Source organism: Pelophylax lessonae (genome assembly GCF_965119305.1).
Source record: "Pelophylax lessonae genome assembly, chromosome: 7".
Taxonomy (NCBI): domain Eukaryota; kingdom Metazoa; phylum Chordata; class Amphibia; order Anura; family Ranidae; genus Pelophylax; species Pelophylax lessonae.
The window spans coordinates 189489900-189509676 of NC_138774.1; the positions used below are offsets into that span (position 1 = coordinate 189489900).

At 47.3% G+C, this 19777-nt stretch overlaps 1 protein-coding gene across 2 annotated transcripts in view; it reads left to right on the top strand.

The window, feature by feature from the left end:
* The window catches only part of SARDH (sarcosine dehydrogenase), a 164972-nt gene that overhangs the window by 45830 nt on the left and 99365 nt on the right, over positions 1-19777 (top strand). For both annotated transcript variants that reach the window (XM_082264400.1, XM_082264401.1), the window contains exons 9-10: positions 7401-7487; positions 10173-10263. In XM_082264400.1, coding sequence (XP_082120526.1) covers positions 7401-7487; positions 10173-10263 — 178 coding nt within the window. The remainder of the gene's footprint in view (positions 1-7400; positions 7488-10172; positions 10264-19777) is intronic.

Below are 19777 nucleotides of genomic sequence, written 5' to 3' on the forward strand. Positions count from 1 at the left end.
ACTTTGGGGCTAAGAATATGCATGCATCATACATACTAGGCAGAGTAGAACTGGGGGAATCCATAGCGGAGAATGATCTGGGTGTTCTGGTAGATCTTAAGCTTAATGATAGCACGCAATGCCAAGCTGCGGTTTCCAAAGCAAGAAAAGTCCTTTCTTGTATTAACAGAGGCATGGACTCCAGAGAGAGAGAGAGCTATCATTTTGCCCCTGTACAAATCATTAGTAAGACCTCATCTGGAATATGCAGTTCAGTTTTGGGCACCAGTTCTTAAAAAGAATATCGGGGAATTGAAGAAAGTGCAGAGAAGGGCAACCAAACTGATAAGAGGCATGGAGGAGCTCGGCTATGAGAAAAGATTAGAGGAACTGAATTTATTCTCTCTTGAGAAGAGGAGAGTAAGGGGGGATATGATCAACATGTATAAATACATAAGGGGTCCATAGTGAACTTGGTGTTGAGTTGTTAATTTTAAGGTCAACACAGAGGACAAGGGGGCATTCTTTACATCTAGAGGAAAACAGATTTTGTCTCCAAATACGGAAAGGTTTCTTCACCGTAAGAGCTGTGAAAATGTGGAATAGACTTCCTCCAGAGGTGGTTCTGGCTAGCTCACTAGATTGCTTTAAAAAAGGTTTGGATTCTTTCCTGGGTGTACATAATATAACTGGGTACTAATTTTTTTTTTTTTTAGGTAAAGTTGATCCAGGGTATACCCGATTGCCTCTTGGTTGATCAGGAAGGATTTGAATACTGTTTTTTTTTTTTTTTTTCTTTTTGTTGGTTGAACCAGATGGACTCTTTTTTTTAACCTGACTAACTATGTAACTATGAATCCTGACGATGCAGGTGCTCCTACACTTCCCATGCTGGTTATTAGACTTGATCAACAAGATCACCTTTTTTTCAGTTCTCTCAGGCGTTGCAGACGTTGCCTAAAACGCACAGCACACCTTGCTCCTGGTGCTAATCAGGAAGGAAATGAGAGCCTCAAGCTCGTCAGGGAGTTTCTTACTTCTTTGTGGGTTCTACTGTATCCAGCTGAATGCAGACAGAGAGCTCTTGGCCATTATCCTGGCTCTCAAAGAATGGAGACACTTGCTCGAAGGTTCTGTGGTTCCGGTTCTCATTCTCACTGATCATAAGAATCTGACGTATCTCTCGGAGGCCAAAATCCTGTCAGGCCAGATGGGCCTTGTTCTTGTCTCGTCTTAACTATGTAGTCTCTTATTTTCCCGGCTCCAAGAATGTTAAAGCTGATGCCTTGTCTCGCCAGTCTTCTGAGTTGTCCAGGGAGGACTCTGTGCCGACACTGGTCATACCTTTAGATCATATCCTGGCTGCCATCCGTACCAAATTAATCTCTCCTCTTGGGTAACAGATATTGGCTGCCCAACCTGATGCTGCCACAGAGAGACCTGCTGGTTAATGTTCTGTACCTAAGGGGTTGTCATCAGACTGTTGCGCACATACCCCAATTCCAAGACTGCCGGTCATCATGGTAAGAACCAGATGTCCCGGGCTATTTCTCATCAGTTCTGGTGGCCATCTCTCCGCACTGATGTTCCTGCGTATGTGGCTGCTTGTTCGGTCTGTGCAGAAAAAAATCTTGGCACCTTCCCTTGGGCCTACTGAATCCCATTCCCAATTTGGGACGGTCCCTGGTCTTACCTGGCCATGGATTTTATTGTGGAACTTCCCACATCTCGAGATTACACAGTTATCCTCATGGTTGTTGACCGGTTCTCCAAGATGTGCCACTGTGTTCCATTTAAGTGGCTGCCTACCGCCCAGGAGCTTGCCTCTGTGTTTGCCAGGGAGGTCTTCCGTTTACACGGGTTGCCTAAAGAAATTTTCTCAGACCGTGGGAGCCAGTTTGTCTCCAGGTTCTGGCGCGCCTTTTGCTCCCAGTTGGGTATTCGACTCTCCTTCTCCACGGCCTACCATCCGCAGTCCAATGGTGCCGGTGAGCGTTCCAACCAAGCTCTGGAGCAATTTCTCCGCTGCTAAATATCTGACCATCATGACAATTGGGTTGATCTGCTACCCTCGGCGGAGTTTTCCAGGAACTCTGCCATCAACTCGTCTTCCGGAATGTCTCCATTTAGGCCAATTATGGATTCCAACCGCTGTTGCCCGAGTCGTTCTAGGCACAGGACATCCCGGCTGTGGAGGATCATCTCCGTGCTCTCTATTCCTCTTGGGTGCAGATTCAAGAGTCTTTACGGGTCTCTGCACAGCGTCAGAAGCTCCAGGCTGACCGGAGACGTTTATCCGCTCCTTCGCACCAGGTCGGGGAGAGGGTGTGGTTGTCGACCTGTAATCTCAACCTCAGGGTGCCTATTCCTAAACTGGCACCCAGTTTTTGTTGGGCCTTTTCACATCCTCCATAAGATTACCCTGATGGCCTATGCCCTTGATCTTCCCCCTGGCACGCGTATCTCCAATGTCTTTCACGTGTCACCTTTGAAACCACTGGTTTGCAATTGCTACACTTTTTCACTTCCCCATCCTCGTCCCATTCCTGTGGGCAATCATGAGGAGTGTGAGGTTAGCAGCATCTTGGATTCTCATCTGTTCCGAGGTCAGATTCAGTATCTGGTGCACTGGAAGGGTATGGTCCTGAGGAGTGCTCCTGGTTTCCCTCCGCTGATGTTCATGCTCCCGCCCTCCGTGCTTTTCATGCTCGCTTTCCTCAGAAACCGTTTTTTTCTCCGTGGAGGAGGGGCCATTGAGGGGAGGGGGTACTGTCAAGGTCTTACCTTGCCCTCCTGCTGGAAGCTATCTTGGACATGTGCAGACTGCTGCCTCTTTTAAACTCTGATTGCATCATCACTTCCTGCTGCCTGGGCGTTGCACATTGATGATGTCACACTCCTGGCTCTTGACCCGGCATCGGCTGAGGACCCAACTTTGGCAGAAGACCCGGGTTCGGCAAACTACCCACTTCTGGATCTGACCCCGGCTTGGGTTACTACCTGCTCCTGGACTTGACCCCGGTTTGTTCCTGCTCTCATTTCCTCATTGTTGCCGTGCGATTATTATTATGTTTCCTCCAATAAACTGCTTAATTTTACCTGTTTTCCCATGTGGTCTGGTTTCCTGGCACCATGACACCCCAATCCGCTTACAGGCTCTTTTTGGGGTGGTGCAAGACCTTTTACTTCAAAGGGTGATTGATTGTCCTGGTTCCGACTTTGGAACGTTTTCAGTGGTTTTTACTTAAACTTGTTTTTAGTCCCCAAGAAGGAAGGCAAGGTGCGTCCAATTCTGGACCTCAACGTGCTTTGTGCGGGTGCAGAAGTTCAGAATGGAATCCATTTGTATGGTGGTGGTTTCCCTGCATCAGGGGAATTTTCTTGCCTCCATCAACATCAAGGACGCTTACCTTCACATTCCAATATGTGCTGGTGTAATGTTCTGGTACCTTTGGGTACCCTAATTACTCTTTCATAAGTGTATGCGCCCCACCATTCTCTTTTGGTAAGGTGCGCATACACCTTTAAGACTGATGCTGTCATCACTGAGCGCCGGACTGATGGCAATTTAGATCGCCGGCTCTCACTCACATGTGTTCGTTCAAACTGCTTTGTGCCTTGATGCTAACCTGTCTTGAAGCTCTCATGCTTGCAAGCTTACCTCGCTGTCGGAACCACGCTGCGCTGATCCCTGTATCCCGCTACCGGATCATCCGCTCTTGCCGAACCTCTCCTCTGCTACATTGCTATTAGTGATAAGTACCCCGTAGGGGAAACCTCTATAACTTTCATACTAAAGCTTACACTATCTAGCTCTGCATACTAAGGACTATTACTACATCTGCATTATCTAAGATTGCTAGCTCTTGAGCCTACTACCACCTGTTCTTGCACTGGGTTGATCTCTCTTGTATGTCCACCTGCTACTCTGTCATCTGCTACCATACATGATTGCTAAACCTATCTGCATCTCATCTGCTACTATCTCACTTTCAAGAACATTTCCTTTCAAGTGTCTGTCATCTACCATCTCTACCCAACCTGTCTCTTCAGCCTATCATCACTGTGTTACTATATACATAAGTCACTCTAGGAAACATCTTATTGAGTGTGTGTATTTACTTGCTGAATTGAGATCCTCCACACATGATGAGTCATTGGGAGTTGGGAATGGTATCTCAGCGTTTCTCTACATGACTACTGAAGTGGAATATTTCTGCAGCTGAAAATCCACACCATACATAAAACGCAGGAGCGTTACAGCTGGTCACCAGCGCTTCCTCCGCTTTGCCGTGGGAGAGGAGCATTATCAGTTTGTTGCGTTAGCTTATGGTCTCGCCTCCACTCCTTGGGTCTTCACCAAAATGTTGGCCCCGGTGCTAGCATTGTTACGCCAATGGGGGATTGTGGTACTGGGCTACTTGGATGACCTCCTTCTGCGAGCGGAGTCTCCTACTGCTCTGGTGGAAAACCTGGAAATCACCATACAAACTTTGAGGAAGTTTGGCTGGATTCTGAATTTTCAGAAGTCTGCTCTGGTTCCGTCCACAAAGCTGGACTATCTGGGTCTTACTCTGGACTTGGCCTTAGCTCTTGCTCCTTCCTCTGGACAAACTCCAGAAATTGCAGGCAGCAATTTGTCTCCTGCTGTCCAGCAGATGGTCATCTCTGCGGACTTGCATGCGGGTGCTGGATCTGCTGATGTCTACCTTCGAGACAGTTCCGTGTACACACTTCCATACGAAGTCCCTGCAAGGGAGATTCTGGCCAAACGGGACAAGAATCCGCTGTGTCTGGACAATCAGATCTGGCTGAGCCTGGGGAACTAAAGAGTCCCTGATATGGTGGCTTTGTTCTCCAGCGCTTCGGCTGGGCAAATCCTTCCTCCCCTTGTATTGGACAGTGGTCCCCATGGATGCCAGCCTGTTCAGCGGTTGAGACGTCCTCGGCAAAATTTCTGCTCAGGGGATCTGGACACTGGAAGAGTCTAGACTACCAATTAAGGTGTTGGAACTCCGAGCGATCAGACTGTGCCTGGAACATTGGACGGATCGTCTTCAGGGATGTCCAGTGCACGTTAAATTGGACAATGCCACTGCCATGGCTTATGTCAATCCCCAGGGAGGCACAAAAAGTGTCCTAGCAGCTCTGGAGGTAGCCGGCATTCTAAGGTGGGCAGAACGGTTTGTTCCAGCCCTTTCCGTCATACACTTTCCAGGGGTGGAAAACTAACCCAGGCATCGGCAGGCGTTGGACCAAGGGGAGTGGTCACTTTATCCGGAGGTGTTTCATCAGTTGTGTCTCCCGTGGGGCATCCCTGGGGTGGATCTGTTGGTGTCTCAGCTCAACAGAAAGGTGCAGAGGTCTGTGGCTCGGTCATGGTATCCTCTGGCGGACGCCACAGATGTGCTGGTGGCCCCGTGGGTTCAGTATCGTTTGATGTACGCCTTCCCTCCTCTCAAGCTTCTGCCAAGACTTCTACACAGGATCGAGGCAGAGGGGATTCAGGTCATCTTAGTGGCCCCGAACTGCCCTTGCCGGGCTTGGTAGACTGATCTAGTCACCGACGTTCCTTGGAAGCTTCCTCTCAGGGAGGATATGCTGTCCCAAGGACCAATCTTTCATCCTGCTTTTCAGTCGCTGGCTTTGATGACTTGGCTGTTTAATGCCAGGATAGAGGTTTTGTCTGAGTCGGTGATTACAACGCAGTTAAAAGCTAGGAAATCTACTTCTAGGAAGATCTACCATTGTATGTGGAAGACATACATTGATTGGTGTGAGTCTCTTGGGGGTTCATACTCACTCTTTTTCGATGGCTCGGATCTTGACCTTCCTTCCACGGGGGTTGAGCAGAAACTGGCCTATCAAGGGCCAGGTGACGGCCCAGTGTTGGCCTTAGTGGTCTTCTTTTAACGACCCTTGGCCACATATTCCCTGGTACGTACTTTTCTTCAGAGAGTTAGGCACTTGACCTCTCCAGTGCGGTCTCTGTTGCCGCCTTGGGACCTCAATTTGGTGCTCTCAGTCTTCCAGAAGCCTCCTTTTGATAATATTTGGGAAATTCCTCTGCTTACACTGTCCCAGAAGGTGGCCTTTTTGGTGGCTATCACCTCTGCGCGCAGGGTGTCGGAATTGGCGGCCTTATCCTGTCGTTCACCATACTTGGTGGTTCACAGATAGAAGGTGGTTCGTCGCCTCTGTCTGTCGTTCCTTCCTCAGGTTGTCTCTGATTTTCATTTGAATGAAGACATTGTGTTGCCTTCCCTGTGTCCCAGGCCAAAATATCCGAAGGAAATTGCTTTGCATGCTTTGGATGTAGTCCGGGCAATGAAGGTGTATCTGGCAGCTACGGAGTCTTTTAGGAAGTCAAACTCACTATTTTGTGCTCACGGATGGGCCTTGGAAAGGATTGTTTGCTTCCTCTGTGACGATTTCCAGATGGATCAGACAGACAGTGATTCAGGTCTATTCCATCAAGGGTCAGGTTCCTCCTTTTCCTGTCAAGGCGCATTCTACTCAGGTGCTCAGTGCCTCCCAGGCCTTCCATCGTCAGGCCTCAGTGATGCAGGTTTGCAAGGCAGCCACCTGGTCATCGGTGCACACTTTCACAAAGTTCTATGAAGTGAATGTGTTGGCATCTGCGGTAGCTTCCATTTCTCTGATGTTCATTGACGGACACAGCACCCACCTCTCTGTGGAGTTGTAATTCTTCTGACAATGCTTTTAACAAAAATGAGTACTTCTAGCAGAGAGAGGGAGTATACCCCCTGGGACTGCCCATAGGCGTAGCCAGACTTTTTTTCTGCCTAGTGTCCTACTCCTGTATGGGGCAGTATAACCCAGTGGTTAAGAAGATCAGGAGCTGTGTCCGTCAATGAACATTAGAGAAATTAATTTTACGGTAATTCAAAAAATCCCATTTTTTATTTTCCTTGCATGTCCCCCTCAGATCTACAGCGACTGCACTTCCAAGTGCACTTACACTTAAATAAACCCCAGTGTTCTTTTACCTGGTTCAGGCCTACTCCGCTATGGCTTGCTGTGGAGGAGACATGCTCACAAAGTGGTCCTAATGCCTTTTATGTTTTGTGCACGTGCCCCTATATTGGTGTCATGGACAGTGCCAGGCAGTGGGATAGGCAGAAGAGGTTATTGCCTTGGGAGATTTAGCACAGGACAGGATGCAGAAAAAGAGCAGGACTTGAAATTTATACTGCTAAATTAGTTCACAGCTCAAGGAAAGAGGGAGGCTCTTTGGCCTTGGGTGCTAAAGGACCTTGTCCCAGGTCCCTGGTCTTGAAAACCTTGTACACATTGCATTCTTCACAGTTAGGTCAGTAAACATTCAGATATCAGAGCTGGAAGGAGAGATAAAATTGCAGATATCTGTTGAATAAGCCATACTATGCTTTATTTCCTAGAATCCTTTACTGCCGACCACAAGCCTCTCCTAGGAGAGTCTCCCGAGGTGCGAGGTTTCTTCCTGGGCTGTGGGTTTAATAGTGCAGGTAAGTGATAATGAGGTTTGGTTCTGTGGTAAAATACACATGGCAGTCTTAGCCACATTCAGTCTTGCAGGCTTGTAATTCCCAACATAATGTCAGTGAGTCTTAAAGTTGCCACACTCAGTAACTACTCATCCAAATTCATTTTCCCATGAAGCACTGCACCAAGTACTACAGATAGTTCAAAGTTCTGGTGGCAGTGAAGCTGAAATTTTAAAATAAAGCACATGGGTAAGCAAATGGCTGATTCCTTCAGAGACTAATCACGCAGGATTTTGTGCTCCATTGCAGTGACCCTGTAAGTCCCAACCGTGAACTGCCAGTTTAAAAATAACTGAGTCCGTCTCTTTCACCCTGTTTGAAAGCCCAACTCCAGCTCATCTTTTTTTTTTTCTATAGAGGGGGAAATTGTAGTACTTCTACCAAATGATCTATAGACAGAAAGCCAATATGTTTATGGGCTTGGACAACAGGGCTTGTGTATTGTATATTCTGTGAATGTGGCTGGACTCAACTAAAAAGCAACAGTAGTTATATCTATATTTTTTGCCATTCGCTCCAGGCTGCACAGAGTACCAGTGGCAGAAATGGAAATGTATGATATAAATTTGTTTTGTTTCCAATATACTTAGATGTGCCTGAAGACCCAACTTTCACCTACTGTTGGGGTTGATTCTGGTATTTCTGAGTAGCCTAATCTAACTAAAGCAAATTAGCTTGGTCAAGTAGTCTTTGACAACACCTTGATAATAATAGAAGATTGAGTGCTTTTGTTTGAAGTTTTTATTGTTGTCTGTGTCCCTGTTGGGGAGGTTCCCCCCATTTTCGATTAGGGTGACACCCTTTCAAAACTTATTGAAAAAAAAAAATGGCTGATGTTCAGACTTAAAAAATAATAAAAAAACAAAAAACAACAAAAATTGAACTATGAAAAATCAATAGGCGGCCAATGCTCACCTCCTTCTGAAAATGATAGTTGCATGTATCTGGGAGTAATATTTTCAGTCACTGACCTGTAACCAAGTATGCATATGAGTTCTGAATTTAAAAGATATATATATATGCCAGAGCCAATCTGGTCAACACCACATCCCAAAAAAAAGTCAGTAGAAAATGGTAAAGGAAAGCCGGGACTTTTAAAGTGTTATACTCCCCCATCAGGTACTCCTAAATCACAACTGTATAAAACGTATAAAGTTTTTTAAAATACAAGTTAAAAAATTCCTCCAATTGGTGGAGATAATAATTTCTAAGAAAAATACACATAATAAAAGTTACATAGAACAAAATCAGTGATCCGTTGTGCAGCCCCCTGTTTTACAAGAAATATAGAAAAAGGGAAGCTTAGGGGTACTGCCCCAATAGCCATCAAACAAGGAGGCCGGATGGCCAGACTTGAGGGGATGGGACTCCACCTGACGTGTTACGCTTTGTGGCTTCTTCAGGGGTATTTGCACATGGTTTCACATACGTTAAAATGTGTAAACAGTATTTGGGTCAACCACAAAGAAAATGGAAATCACTGCATGCAGGTAGGAAAACAACCACAGCCAGATCTGATGACCAAAAAAGGTCACAGGGCACAGAGGAATACCTTGAAGAGAGATAACACCGCTCAGGTTAGTCAAAGTCCACGATCCAAGGTGGGTGCTGAATCTCGACTCGCCACCAGAGGAAGCATAAAAGAAGAAAATGGCCGCACACCACCATGGATTACAATGAAGAAAAGTTCCTTTATTCACATAAGTGGTACAAGATACATTATACAGAGGTATACAAGGTACATTTTACAGAGGAATACCTCCCAGGTCCCCAAAAGACCCCCAATTGGGGATGGAGAGATAAATATATAAACCTCAGTCCACTTTAAATGGAAGTCATATGGTCTTCAGTTGCTAATCTGTGAGTCAGCAAAAAATCCCTTTAGATTAAGGCGTCAGGTTGCTGGAAACCAAAGAAGTGTTCAAATCCAAACAGGTCTAATCTGGATGGAGCAGCAATGAACACCTCAGCAGGAAGAGAAAAGATCCAAACACCACATTATAAGTTTTAAACAGTTGTGATTTATGAGTACCTGACGGGGGAGTTCAACACCTTAAAAGTCCCGGTTTTCCTTTACCATTTTCCTACTGAGTTCTGAATTTGATGACTTCATACTTGTTTCGGGTGAGTGACTCCTAAAGTATTGGCATCAGAGACAGCCTGGCAGCTAGCATTTTCAGATGGAGGTTGACAATGGCAGCCTACATATCTTAGTATGAAGGTTTACTGCAGATTTCTGTAAATCTATTTGGTCACTCAACCCCTCAGTAAAATGCTGTAAATATACTTAGAGTGTTTTTTTTTCAGTGGGCATTAAGCTCAATCATCATTGCTCCAAGTCCAAAGTGCCACTCATTGAGGCAATTCATTTCCCAGTTACACCTGGTCTGTACTTGCAGCTCACCCCTGCACCGAGCTAGGTTTACCTGAAGCATTGCTTATAGCTACTTGGTACAAAATGGCACAGCAAGGCTAAAATGGAAACATAGCAGCTGATTGGTTGATATCAGCAATGCAGTTTTTGTAAATCAGCTGCATTCTGCACAATGCTGCTTACCATATTTTCTTCTAGAAGTGCCCTTGAATCAGTTTCTCGGAAATCCTGTTAGGATGGATCTTCTCTGACAGCTCCTGTGGTCTCCGCAGGTATGATGCTGGGCGGTGGATGCGGGAAGGAGCTGGCACACTGGATAATTCATGGCCGCCCAGAGAAGGATATGTACGGCTACGACATCAGGTGGGACATGTCATCTCCGCGGGGCTCATGCATCTTACAGGAGAACAATTGTGCAGCAATGCATGATTGCCTAAAAGAATAGTTCTCCTGTTCTTAAAGTGGACCTAGCATCAGACAAATTTTTTCATGTTATGTTCATGCATGCCTAGTAATGTGTAAGAGAAAGACTTCCATGTATTTATCACCTTTCACAATATTTACAGTACTCCCACTGATATTGTTTTTATCTGCTGTTCTCTTTAGAAGAATGGCATCATCTTTCTTCTGGCATAATCTGGAGTAACCATCTATTCCTGGACTGGGATGGTGGCTCAAAGATGACACAGTCTTTTAAATCCGGGCGACTTCTTACTTTTTGGCTGTGATCACAAATGTCTGATACAGATCAGTCCCTGCTGCTGCCTCTCTCTTTATAACTTGCTACAAAGTTATCCTGCTGCCATTTGATCAGTGAGAGGAGAATGAGTAAATGCCTTTTCCTCCCTGCAGCAGAGAGATGCCTTCAGCTAATCCTAAAGTATGGACCCAATTGGGCTTCAAACCACAAAGTGAGTCCCCAGTGCCTTTAATTGTTCGTAATACACTCACATAAAAACAGTCAACACGTTTCAGGGACAACAAAACTTCCCCTTAATTAGGGTTGTAAAAAGATATAAATCATAGTAATAGAAATGAAACAAAACGTTTTTATTGCAATGATACATACGTATAGAATACAGAATATCATAAGCACATAAAATGAACTGTTGCATCTAAAAAAACATAAAACCACTTCTATTCTTTTGAACCACACAAAATGCTATTTCTCTTTCGGTCATCGACAGACACAGAGCTCCATTAATCATAACTAGTGGGTTACATTGCCTTCTCCAGGAGTAGGACAAGGCAGAACAAAAAACTCCTGGCTTCACCCTTGGGCCGTCCCCAGCTGGTATATAAACCCCCTTCCAGCTCTAGGTAATCAGTTTTAATCTGTCTAGTCAGGAGTAAGGACCTAGGCTCCCGGCTGGGATCTCTGGTCCTAGCATTTTTCTCCTACCTTACAACTTTTTTTTTTTTTGACAGAAGTGCAACAATCTACTGCCAGGCTGGACGACAGGCTAGATAATCTAGATCCAGTGGTGCCCCCAGCCCAGCCAGCAAGCGCGTGCAAACCACAGCTACGCGCTAGGTCGGTCGCGACATAGCCTCATGGACAGAGGCTGGCCCACAAGTTAAACGTCTCGCAGGGTCTGAGTCACAATGGTGTCTTGGCCGGCAGCTCCCCTACTTAGGTGGTGAGGAGTTCTGTCTGGAGCGTTACCCGCATCATGGAAGGGTAAGTACAGTCCCCCACCGGGGCAGAGAATGCAGCAGAGACCGCTGGGGTCTCCCCCGCTATCCCCACTCTGTAAGGGTCCTGGGATAGTATGTGTCCTGTCCTGCTAGTCTGGAGGGGTCTCAGTGTAGGAGACCCCTAGTTGCATGCCCTGTTTGCAGTGCGGGTATAGTGCAGGGGGGTCCCATCGCAGAGACCGGTGCAGAGTGCACAGCATAGTCTCTCCTAAATGTGTGTCCTACCTTCAGGGGGGTCCTCTTTCCCCTTGCAGAGGGTGCAGCGTTGCAGAGGGTACAGGAAAGATCCTGGCAGCAGGCTTCAGTGTTTGTAGCTGATGGTAGCATGATGATATCACAGGGGCCATTTTCCCTTAGTTTGGAAGATGCTGGAAACAACTGAAGCCTCGTGGGGATGCCAAAGCTCCTCCTCTTCCTCCTTAGTTTCCTCTTCCTGTGCCTGGGACATATGAACAGGGATAGCGTCCATATTGATGCTGGGTTTGAATTCTCGGTGCTCCTCCGGTCGGTAGGGTGAGTCTTTGGGGGTCCCTGTTATCTCTCTCCCTGCTAATAGGTACCCTGAGCCTTGAGGGGTACCTTTTTAGTGGTGCCAAAAGATTTTTTTGTACTGCAAGGAGCCTCGGGATCACATCTCCCCCACTGACCCCCCTCATGGAAGTGGCAACTCCCTCGGAACCGCAGCTTCCCATGGTTGCACTGACGGCGGTCCTGCAGTCCTTAGTGTTCAGAGTGGAAGTGTTCCCCTGCTCAGTCTGTCTCATCAGATTCTGAGGCGGATGCCGCTGTGGACGAGGCCTGTCCAGGGGGACTTAATATCACACCCTCTGATCCATCCGATAGTGAGGATGATTCCTCCATGGTAGCGGCAGCGAATGAAAAGGTAGACGCACTTATTACTGCAGTGTGTGAAACTTTAAAGATAGAGGATGCAGCTGATGTAGCCATGGACGTGGCTGTGTCGTTTGTTGCGCATAAGTCGCATCGTACTCTAAAGGTGTTTCCTTATGTGCCTTATTTTGACAGGTTTTCCTTTAAGGAATGGGAACAACCAAAATTACCCTTTTGTGGTCCCCAAACATTTTGCTGTACGTTACCCTTTTGAGGAGTCACTTTTAAGAAAGTGGACCCCTCTGTTTTCAGGTTGAATAAAGCAACCATGATCCCAATAGAGGAATCTCCGTCCTATAAGGACCCGGCTGACAAGAAAGCGGAGACTGTGGCACACAGCATGTTTACTATGGCTGGTTCGGCATTGCCGCCAGTCTTTGCCTCAGCCCTGATGTCTCAGACCCTAACTGAATGGGCCAAGCTTTTGCGCCAGGGCCTGAGGGTTGAGCAGGTCCCTGCTGCTTATGTTGATTTAGTGGACCATTTGGTCCATGGGCTGCAGTTTATTTGTGATGCAGCTTTGGATACAGCTCCTGTGCTGTCCAAACTTTCTGTTTCAGCTGTGATGATTAGGCACGTGCTGTGGCTTAAGAATTGGTCTGCAGACCAAGCCTCTAAGAAAGCTCTCATTGATCTCCACTTTAAAGGCTATTGCTTGTTTGGGGCTACCCTGGATGACATCATTAAGGGTATCACGGGAGGGAAGAGTACCTTCCTGCCATAGTCAAGGAAAGGGAAGAAGTCTTGCCGCAGACGGGGCCCTCCTTCTCAGCCACTAGAAAATTCTTTTGAGCTTCTGGGGTTTACAATAAGGCAAATAGATCTTTTAAATCTTCTCCGGAAGGTTCCAAGCAACCTTGGTCTTGTAAGCCTAGAGCTAGCTTCCCCGGACCAGCAGACAAGACTCCCCCAGCATGAGGGTCTGCCCTTACCCATTATTGGGGCGGGGGAACATCTTCGCTGGTTTCCGGGCCCCTTCCACTTATTTGGTGAGCGTCAAGGAGATCATCAAAATTTTTCTTTTGGGGGTAGCCAGAAAGGGGGACAAAGCTTGTCCTTTTCAGTTTTTTTAGGTCCTGAGTCTCCTTGTGCTGATTTAATTCCTGCAAAGGATGATGTCTGAACTACCTAAGGTCCCCCCTATCCCTGTCCAGGGAATTGTTTTACTTAGGTCTGATTCTTTTTCTGACCTGGGTGGTCCTTCCTCTGCACAAACTTCAGGGACCACAGGCTGTGATTCCCTAGCTGCTGTCACACCGATAGTTCTCCCTCCCATTTTGCATACAGGTTCTGAGTTTGGTGGTCTTACATGCAGCGCCTTTAGTAGGTTCGGCTCCACAGAAGGATACCGAAGTTTGTGACAAGGTCACAGGGTTCTCTGTTAGATGTTGCAGGTGTCCAAGTGCCACAGTAAGGCCAGTATCACCCTCGGCTAAGGCTTCTTTCGCAGTTCCTGCGAGGAATCAAGAGCGAGCATCTTCCAATCATCCTGGTGGCTGTAAACGTCCCTTGGGGGCTTGCTCTCAGAGAAGACCAGTTTTCTTAAGGGCTGATCTACTATCCTGCTTTACAGTCACTGGTTTTAATGGCTTAGCTATTGAATGCCAGGTACTGAGGGATAGAGGTCTGTCTGGATCAGTGATCCCTACTATGGTAAAGGCGAGGAAGTCGTCTTCCAGCAAGATATACCATCGCACGTGGATAGCTTACATTTCTTGGTGTGAGTCGATTGTGCATCCTCAATTCTTTTCTGTGGCTGGGATCCTAACCTTTCTTCAACAGGACGTTGATCAGAAGTTAACCTTGAGTACCATCAAGGGACAGGTGTCTGCCCTGGCAATCTTCTTTCAGCGACCCCTAGCCATGTACTCTTTAGTTCGTACCTTCATTCAGGGGGCTCGACATGTGGCTCCACCTGTACAGTCTCTTTTGCCGCCATAGGATTAAAATGTAGTACTTTTGGTTCTCCAGAAACCTCCATTTGAGAATCTGCGGGAGATTCCCTTGCCAACGTTATTCCAGGAGGTTACACTCTTAGTGGCTATTACCTCGGCCCGCAGGGTATCGGAAATTAGCGGCATTATCCTGTCGCAGTCCCTATTAGGTGATCCATGGGGATAAAGTGGTTCTTCGTCCCTGTCCATCATTCCTGCCCAAAGTTGTCTCTGACTTCCATTTGAATGAGGACATTGGGTTGCTTTCCTTTTGTCCCAAGCCAGCTCATCCCAGGGAATTTGCCTTGCATACCTTGGATGTGGTTCGTGGCAGCTACTGAGTCCTTCCGGAAGGGCTGGCTGCTTCTTCGGCTACCATCTCCAAATGGATCAGACAGACAGTGACTCAGGCCTATTCCATTAAGGGTCTGGTTGCACCTTTACCTGGCACGGCGCATTCTACTTCTTGGGCCTTCCATCATCAGGCTTCAATATCGCAAGTTTTCAAGGCAGCCACTTGGTCGTCCATGCATACCTTCACAAAATGTTATAAGGTAGATACTTTGGCATCTGCGAATGCTTCTTTTGGCCGCAAAGTTTTGCAGGCTGCGGTTTAAGAGGGGTTGTTCCCTCTTGTGCTGTGTTTTTTTCTTTAAACCTTTATTTTTCAAACAGGACTCCTGTTACACAGTTAAGGGCTCTTATGTTTAGCCTTGGGTTATTTTCCCCACCCGTCATTTTCATTTTAGCACTGCTTTTGGACGTCCTACTAGTTATGATTTATGGAGCACTATTAATTTTGTTATCAGCTGATTGGCTGCACTTGCACTAGCACTTAACACTTGGTAAGGGCATTGGCACATGCCCAATAAGCACCTCACTTGGCACGGTGCACTTTAATAAAATATATTTATTTTCATCTTTTTCTTAAAACTCTCACTGTATGAGTATGATAATAAGAGTATCGAGAGATTATATCACTTTGGATTATTTGGAATTATGTTGGATATATATTTTTAGCCCACACTTTTGTACATTGCACTATTTGGCAATCTTACCCCTATTCCCTTAAACAAGTAGCGCCAAATACCAACACTAGTTTTCAATTTCATTTCTTATACCCCTGGGTCTCCAAGGGTAGGTTGGTGGCAGCTTACACCTGAAAATTACATTCACATACACCATAGTGCTGGTCATACTTGATTCTTTTATATGGAGCGCTATGTCTGTCAATGAACGAAAGAGAAAATTAGATTTTTGTACTTACTGTAAAATCCATTTCTCTGAGTTCAACGGAAACAGCACCCACTCCTCTATGGAGTTCTGATACTTCTAATACTGCTTGCTACTAAACTGATTACGTAGAGCAGGGGGGGGTTATATACCAGCTTGGGATGGCCCATGGGTGTAGCCAGGTGTTTTTTGTTCTGCCTAGTCCTACTCCTGGAGGAGGCAATATAACCCACTAGTTAGGATTTATGGAGAACTTTGTCCGTTGATGAACTCAGAGAAATGGATTTTACAGTAATTACAAAAATCGCTGTTTTGCAGTTTGATGTTGTTGAGGATGACCTTTCTGTAACATTTTTATTACAGCCAACAAAATTCCCATTTTGTTTACTCTAGAAATGAGCAGTGGAGCTTGTAAATAAGAATCCACAGAACAATCTTCCACCTTTTTCTGTTGTTGGCTCTGACACAGTTCTGCACAGAGAATGAGTTCTAACTACATGCAGCCTGTTATGAGGAATATGGCATCCCCTGTAATGTCGTTAGCTCTCCTCGTAGTTTAGTCTTTGAGATAAATGTACAGGGCCGCCAGGGAAGGGAAATGTTATTTACAGCATGACACTAACAATGTGATCATTGTAAGGCCAGAATTTATTGCTTATCATTGGCATGTGGTATACCTTTCTTGGTATCTACAGAACAGAAGCTTGCAATAATCTAATAACATGTGCTTTCAGTGTCTACAGCTAACAAAACCCTGTCGTCATATTAGAAACCTATAAAAATAATTTATTTTTTCTTTCGTTCATTGACGAACACAGCTTCAGATCTTCATAACCATTAGGTTATCCTGCCCCTTACAGGGGTAGGACACTAGGCAGAAAAAAAGTCTGGCTATGCCCATGGGCAGTCCCAGAGGGTAGACTCCCTCTCTCTGCTATAGGCATTCATTTTTTTTCTGCCTACTCAGGAGTAAGGACCTAATTCCTTGCTGGGATCTTTGGTCCTGGCATTTTTTTCTTTTTAGATAGAAAATTTTTTCTCCTGGATTTTTCCTGTGAGATTTACAATCAACTGCCGGACAGGACGACTGACTGGATAATTTAGATCCAGTGGTCACCCCAGTCTGGCCAGCGAGCACGTGCAGACCTCAGCTCCATACTAGGTCGGCTGTGACATAGCCCCACTGGAAGGGGGCTGGCCTGCAAGTTAAACACCTCACGAGATCTCATACGATGGTGGGGGGTTCTGCCTGGAGAAGTGCCCGCCTGGTTCCTGGTATGGTGAGTAGCTGCCCCCCCCTCTCCCCCTGGAGGGTTTTGGGGTGGAGGTGGGCTCCTCCTTGGGACAGTTCCGACCCCTGGGTTCCCCTCCTTCCCGTCAGGCACCCCCCCTTGTCATCTGTACCCCATCCTACCCCCGCTCCCCCTCCACATATGTTGGGGCTGTTTGGGTGGCCTGGTCCACCTCCTGGGGTGGGGGCAGGGCGCTATGCTAGTGATGGAGGCCGGAGGGGTGCGCCGCCGGCGACCAAATGATCGGTTGTGCAGGGGGGGGCGTTGTACCTGGTGGGGGCTCCTACCAGGGCCCCCTGTTCTGCCTGAGTTTGTCCTTGAGGACTGGGTTCCCTCCTGGGTCCCTGTAAGGCTTGTGGTGCCGCGTGGGGCCACCATTTTGTTGTAGCCTGTGTGTTTCTTTACACGGCGGCCATGTTTGTGTAGTCTGGTGGCCATTTTTCAGAAGTTTGCCATTGAAAATAGCAGCAGCTATGACAGTGGAGCCCTGTGGGTGGCAATTTCGGCAGTGGGAACCCCTCCTCATCCCCTGGTGCTGACTCCTGGATCCTTTCACTTCCTAATCACTGCGGGTGGAGTGCAGATTTTACTGGTGGCTGCAGGGGCCTGTTTCTGCTGGGTGGTGAGTCTGGTGGGGTTCTCTCCCTCTCTGCTGAGGATCGCTTGGTGATTGTGCCTGGCAACAGGGTGGTGCTGCCAGAGCAGTGGGGGTTGTCCCTTAGCAGTGTTTTACACTTTTTGTAGGGTCCCCCTGGTGACTCATGGAGTCTTTGGAGCACATCTCCCCACCTCATCCCCTTTCTGAGACTGTGGGACCCTCCGGGTCCCAACCATCCATCGATGCATTGACGGCGGTCCTGGAGTCCTTTGTGTACCAGGTGGAGGTAGTCTTCGGGCAACAGGCTAGCAAAAAGCGCCCCCACCTTCTCCTGCTTCATCTGTCTCACCAGATCCTGAATCTGATTTGGCCGCTGTGGACTTGGGTAACCCTGCTGGGTCTGCAACAACGTGCCTGGAATCCTCTGATAGTAAGGATGATTCCTCCTTGTCTGATACCGCGCACCAAAAGGAGCTGGTGGATGCACTGATTGTATCTGTGCTTGAGACTTAAAGTTGGAAGACACACCTGCGGCTGTGATAGAGGCACAGGTTCTCTTTGGCATTCACAAGCCATCCAGAGCGGCAAAGGTTTTTCCTTTCTCGCCTATTTTAACAGAATTGTTGCTAAAGAGTGGGAACGACCAAAGCGTCTCCCCATGGGGTCCCTAAGTGCTTTACTAGGCCTTACCCCTATGAGGAGTCCCTTCTTTAGAATTGGACTGTTCCAATGGTGGTGGACCCTCTGGTTTCCAGATTGAACAAGGCAACCATGATTCCGGTTGAAGAGTCCCAAGGCCTTTAAGGATCCGGCTGACAGGAAGGCAGAGGCTGTGGCCCGCAATATGTACACTCTGGCTTGTTTGCCACTGAGGCGGGTATTCACCATTGCCTTGGTGTCGCAAACTCTAATCGAGTGGGCTAAGCTTTAACGCCGAGTATATCTCGTCCAGGGGCCCCAGTTTATCAGTGATGCCTCTTTGGATGTGGCTTGCGAAGTGGCTCAGCTCTCTGTTTTGGCAGTGGTCCTTTGGCGTGTTTTTTGGCTCAAATGCTGGTCTGTGGACCAGACTTCTAAAAAAGCCTTGACTAATCTTCCCTTTCAGGGAGATTGCCTGTTTGGAGCTACCCTGGATGACATCATAAAAGGTCTTACAGGGGGGAATAGTACCTTTCTTCCGCAGGCTGCTAAGGGCAAGGAAGATTTTGGCCATCCTTTTCGGGTCATAAGAATTTTTTTCGTCCCTCGGGGTCGACTGACAAGGGCTTGAAGCCTTTCAGGGCCCCTCTGGAGGATCCAAACAAACCTGGTCTGGTAAGTCGAGACCGGCTTCTCCAGACCCACGGACAAGGCTCCTTCAACATAAAGGTGCGCCCTCACCCGTATCGGGCCGGGTAGGGATGTCTTGGCTGGTTTCCAGAGCCATGTACTTCCCTGGTGCAAGACAAATGGGTCCACAAAGTAATTCGGTCTGGCTACAAGATAGAGTTTCGCTCTTGTCCCCTGGCAAGGTTCTTTCCTCCCAACTTGCTCTTGTCCATGGACCACTTACAGGGTCTGTTTGGGGCGGTACAAGACCTGTTTCTTCAAGGGGTGATTGTCTCGGTTCCCGGCTTCGGAACATTTTCAGGGTTTTTACTAAAACCTGTTTACAGTTCCCAGGAAGGAAGGCAAACTGCGTCCAATCCTGAACCTCAAAGCGCTGAACTGCTTTGTGCGGTTGCAGAAATTAGGAATGGAGTCCATTCGCACAGAGATGGCATCCCTGCGTCAGGGTGATTTCCTCACCTCTATCCACATCAAAAATGCTTACCTTCACATTCCAATATGTGCCAGTCACCAGCGCTTCCTTCGCTTTGCCATGGGAGAGGAGCATTATCAGTTTGTGGCATTACCCTTTGGTCTCGCTTCTGTTCCTCGGGTCTTCACAAAAGTGTTCGCCCCGGTGCTAGCTTTGCTACGCCAACTGGGGATCACGGTATTGGGCTACTTGGATGATCTCCTTCTGCAAGCAGAGTCTCCTTCTGCTCTGGTGGAAAACCTGGAGATCACAATACGAACTCTGCGGGATTTCGGCTGGATTCTGAATTTTCAGAAGTCTGCCCTGGTTCCGTCCACAAAGCTGGACTATCTGGGCCTGACTCTCCTTTCTCTGGACAAACTCCAGAAATTGCAGGCTGCAATTCATCTCCTCCTGTCCAACAGATGGTCATCTCTCTGGATTTGAATGC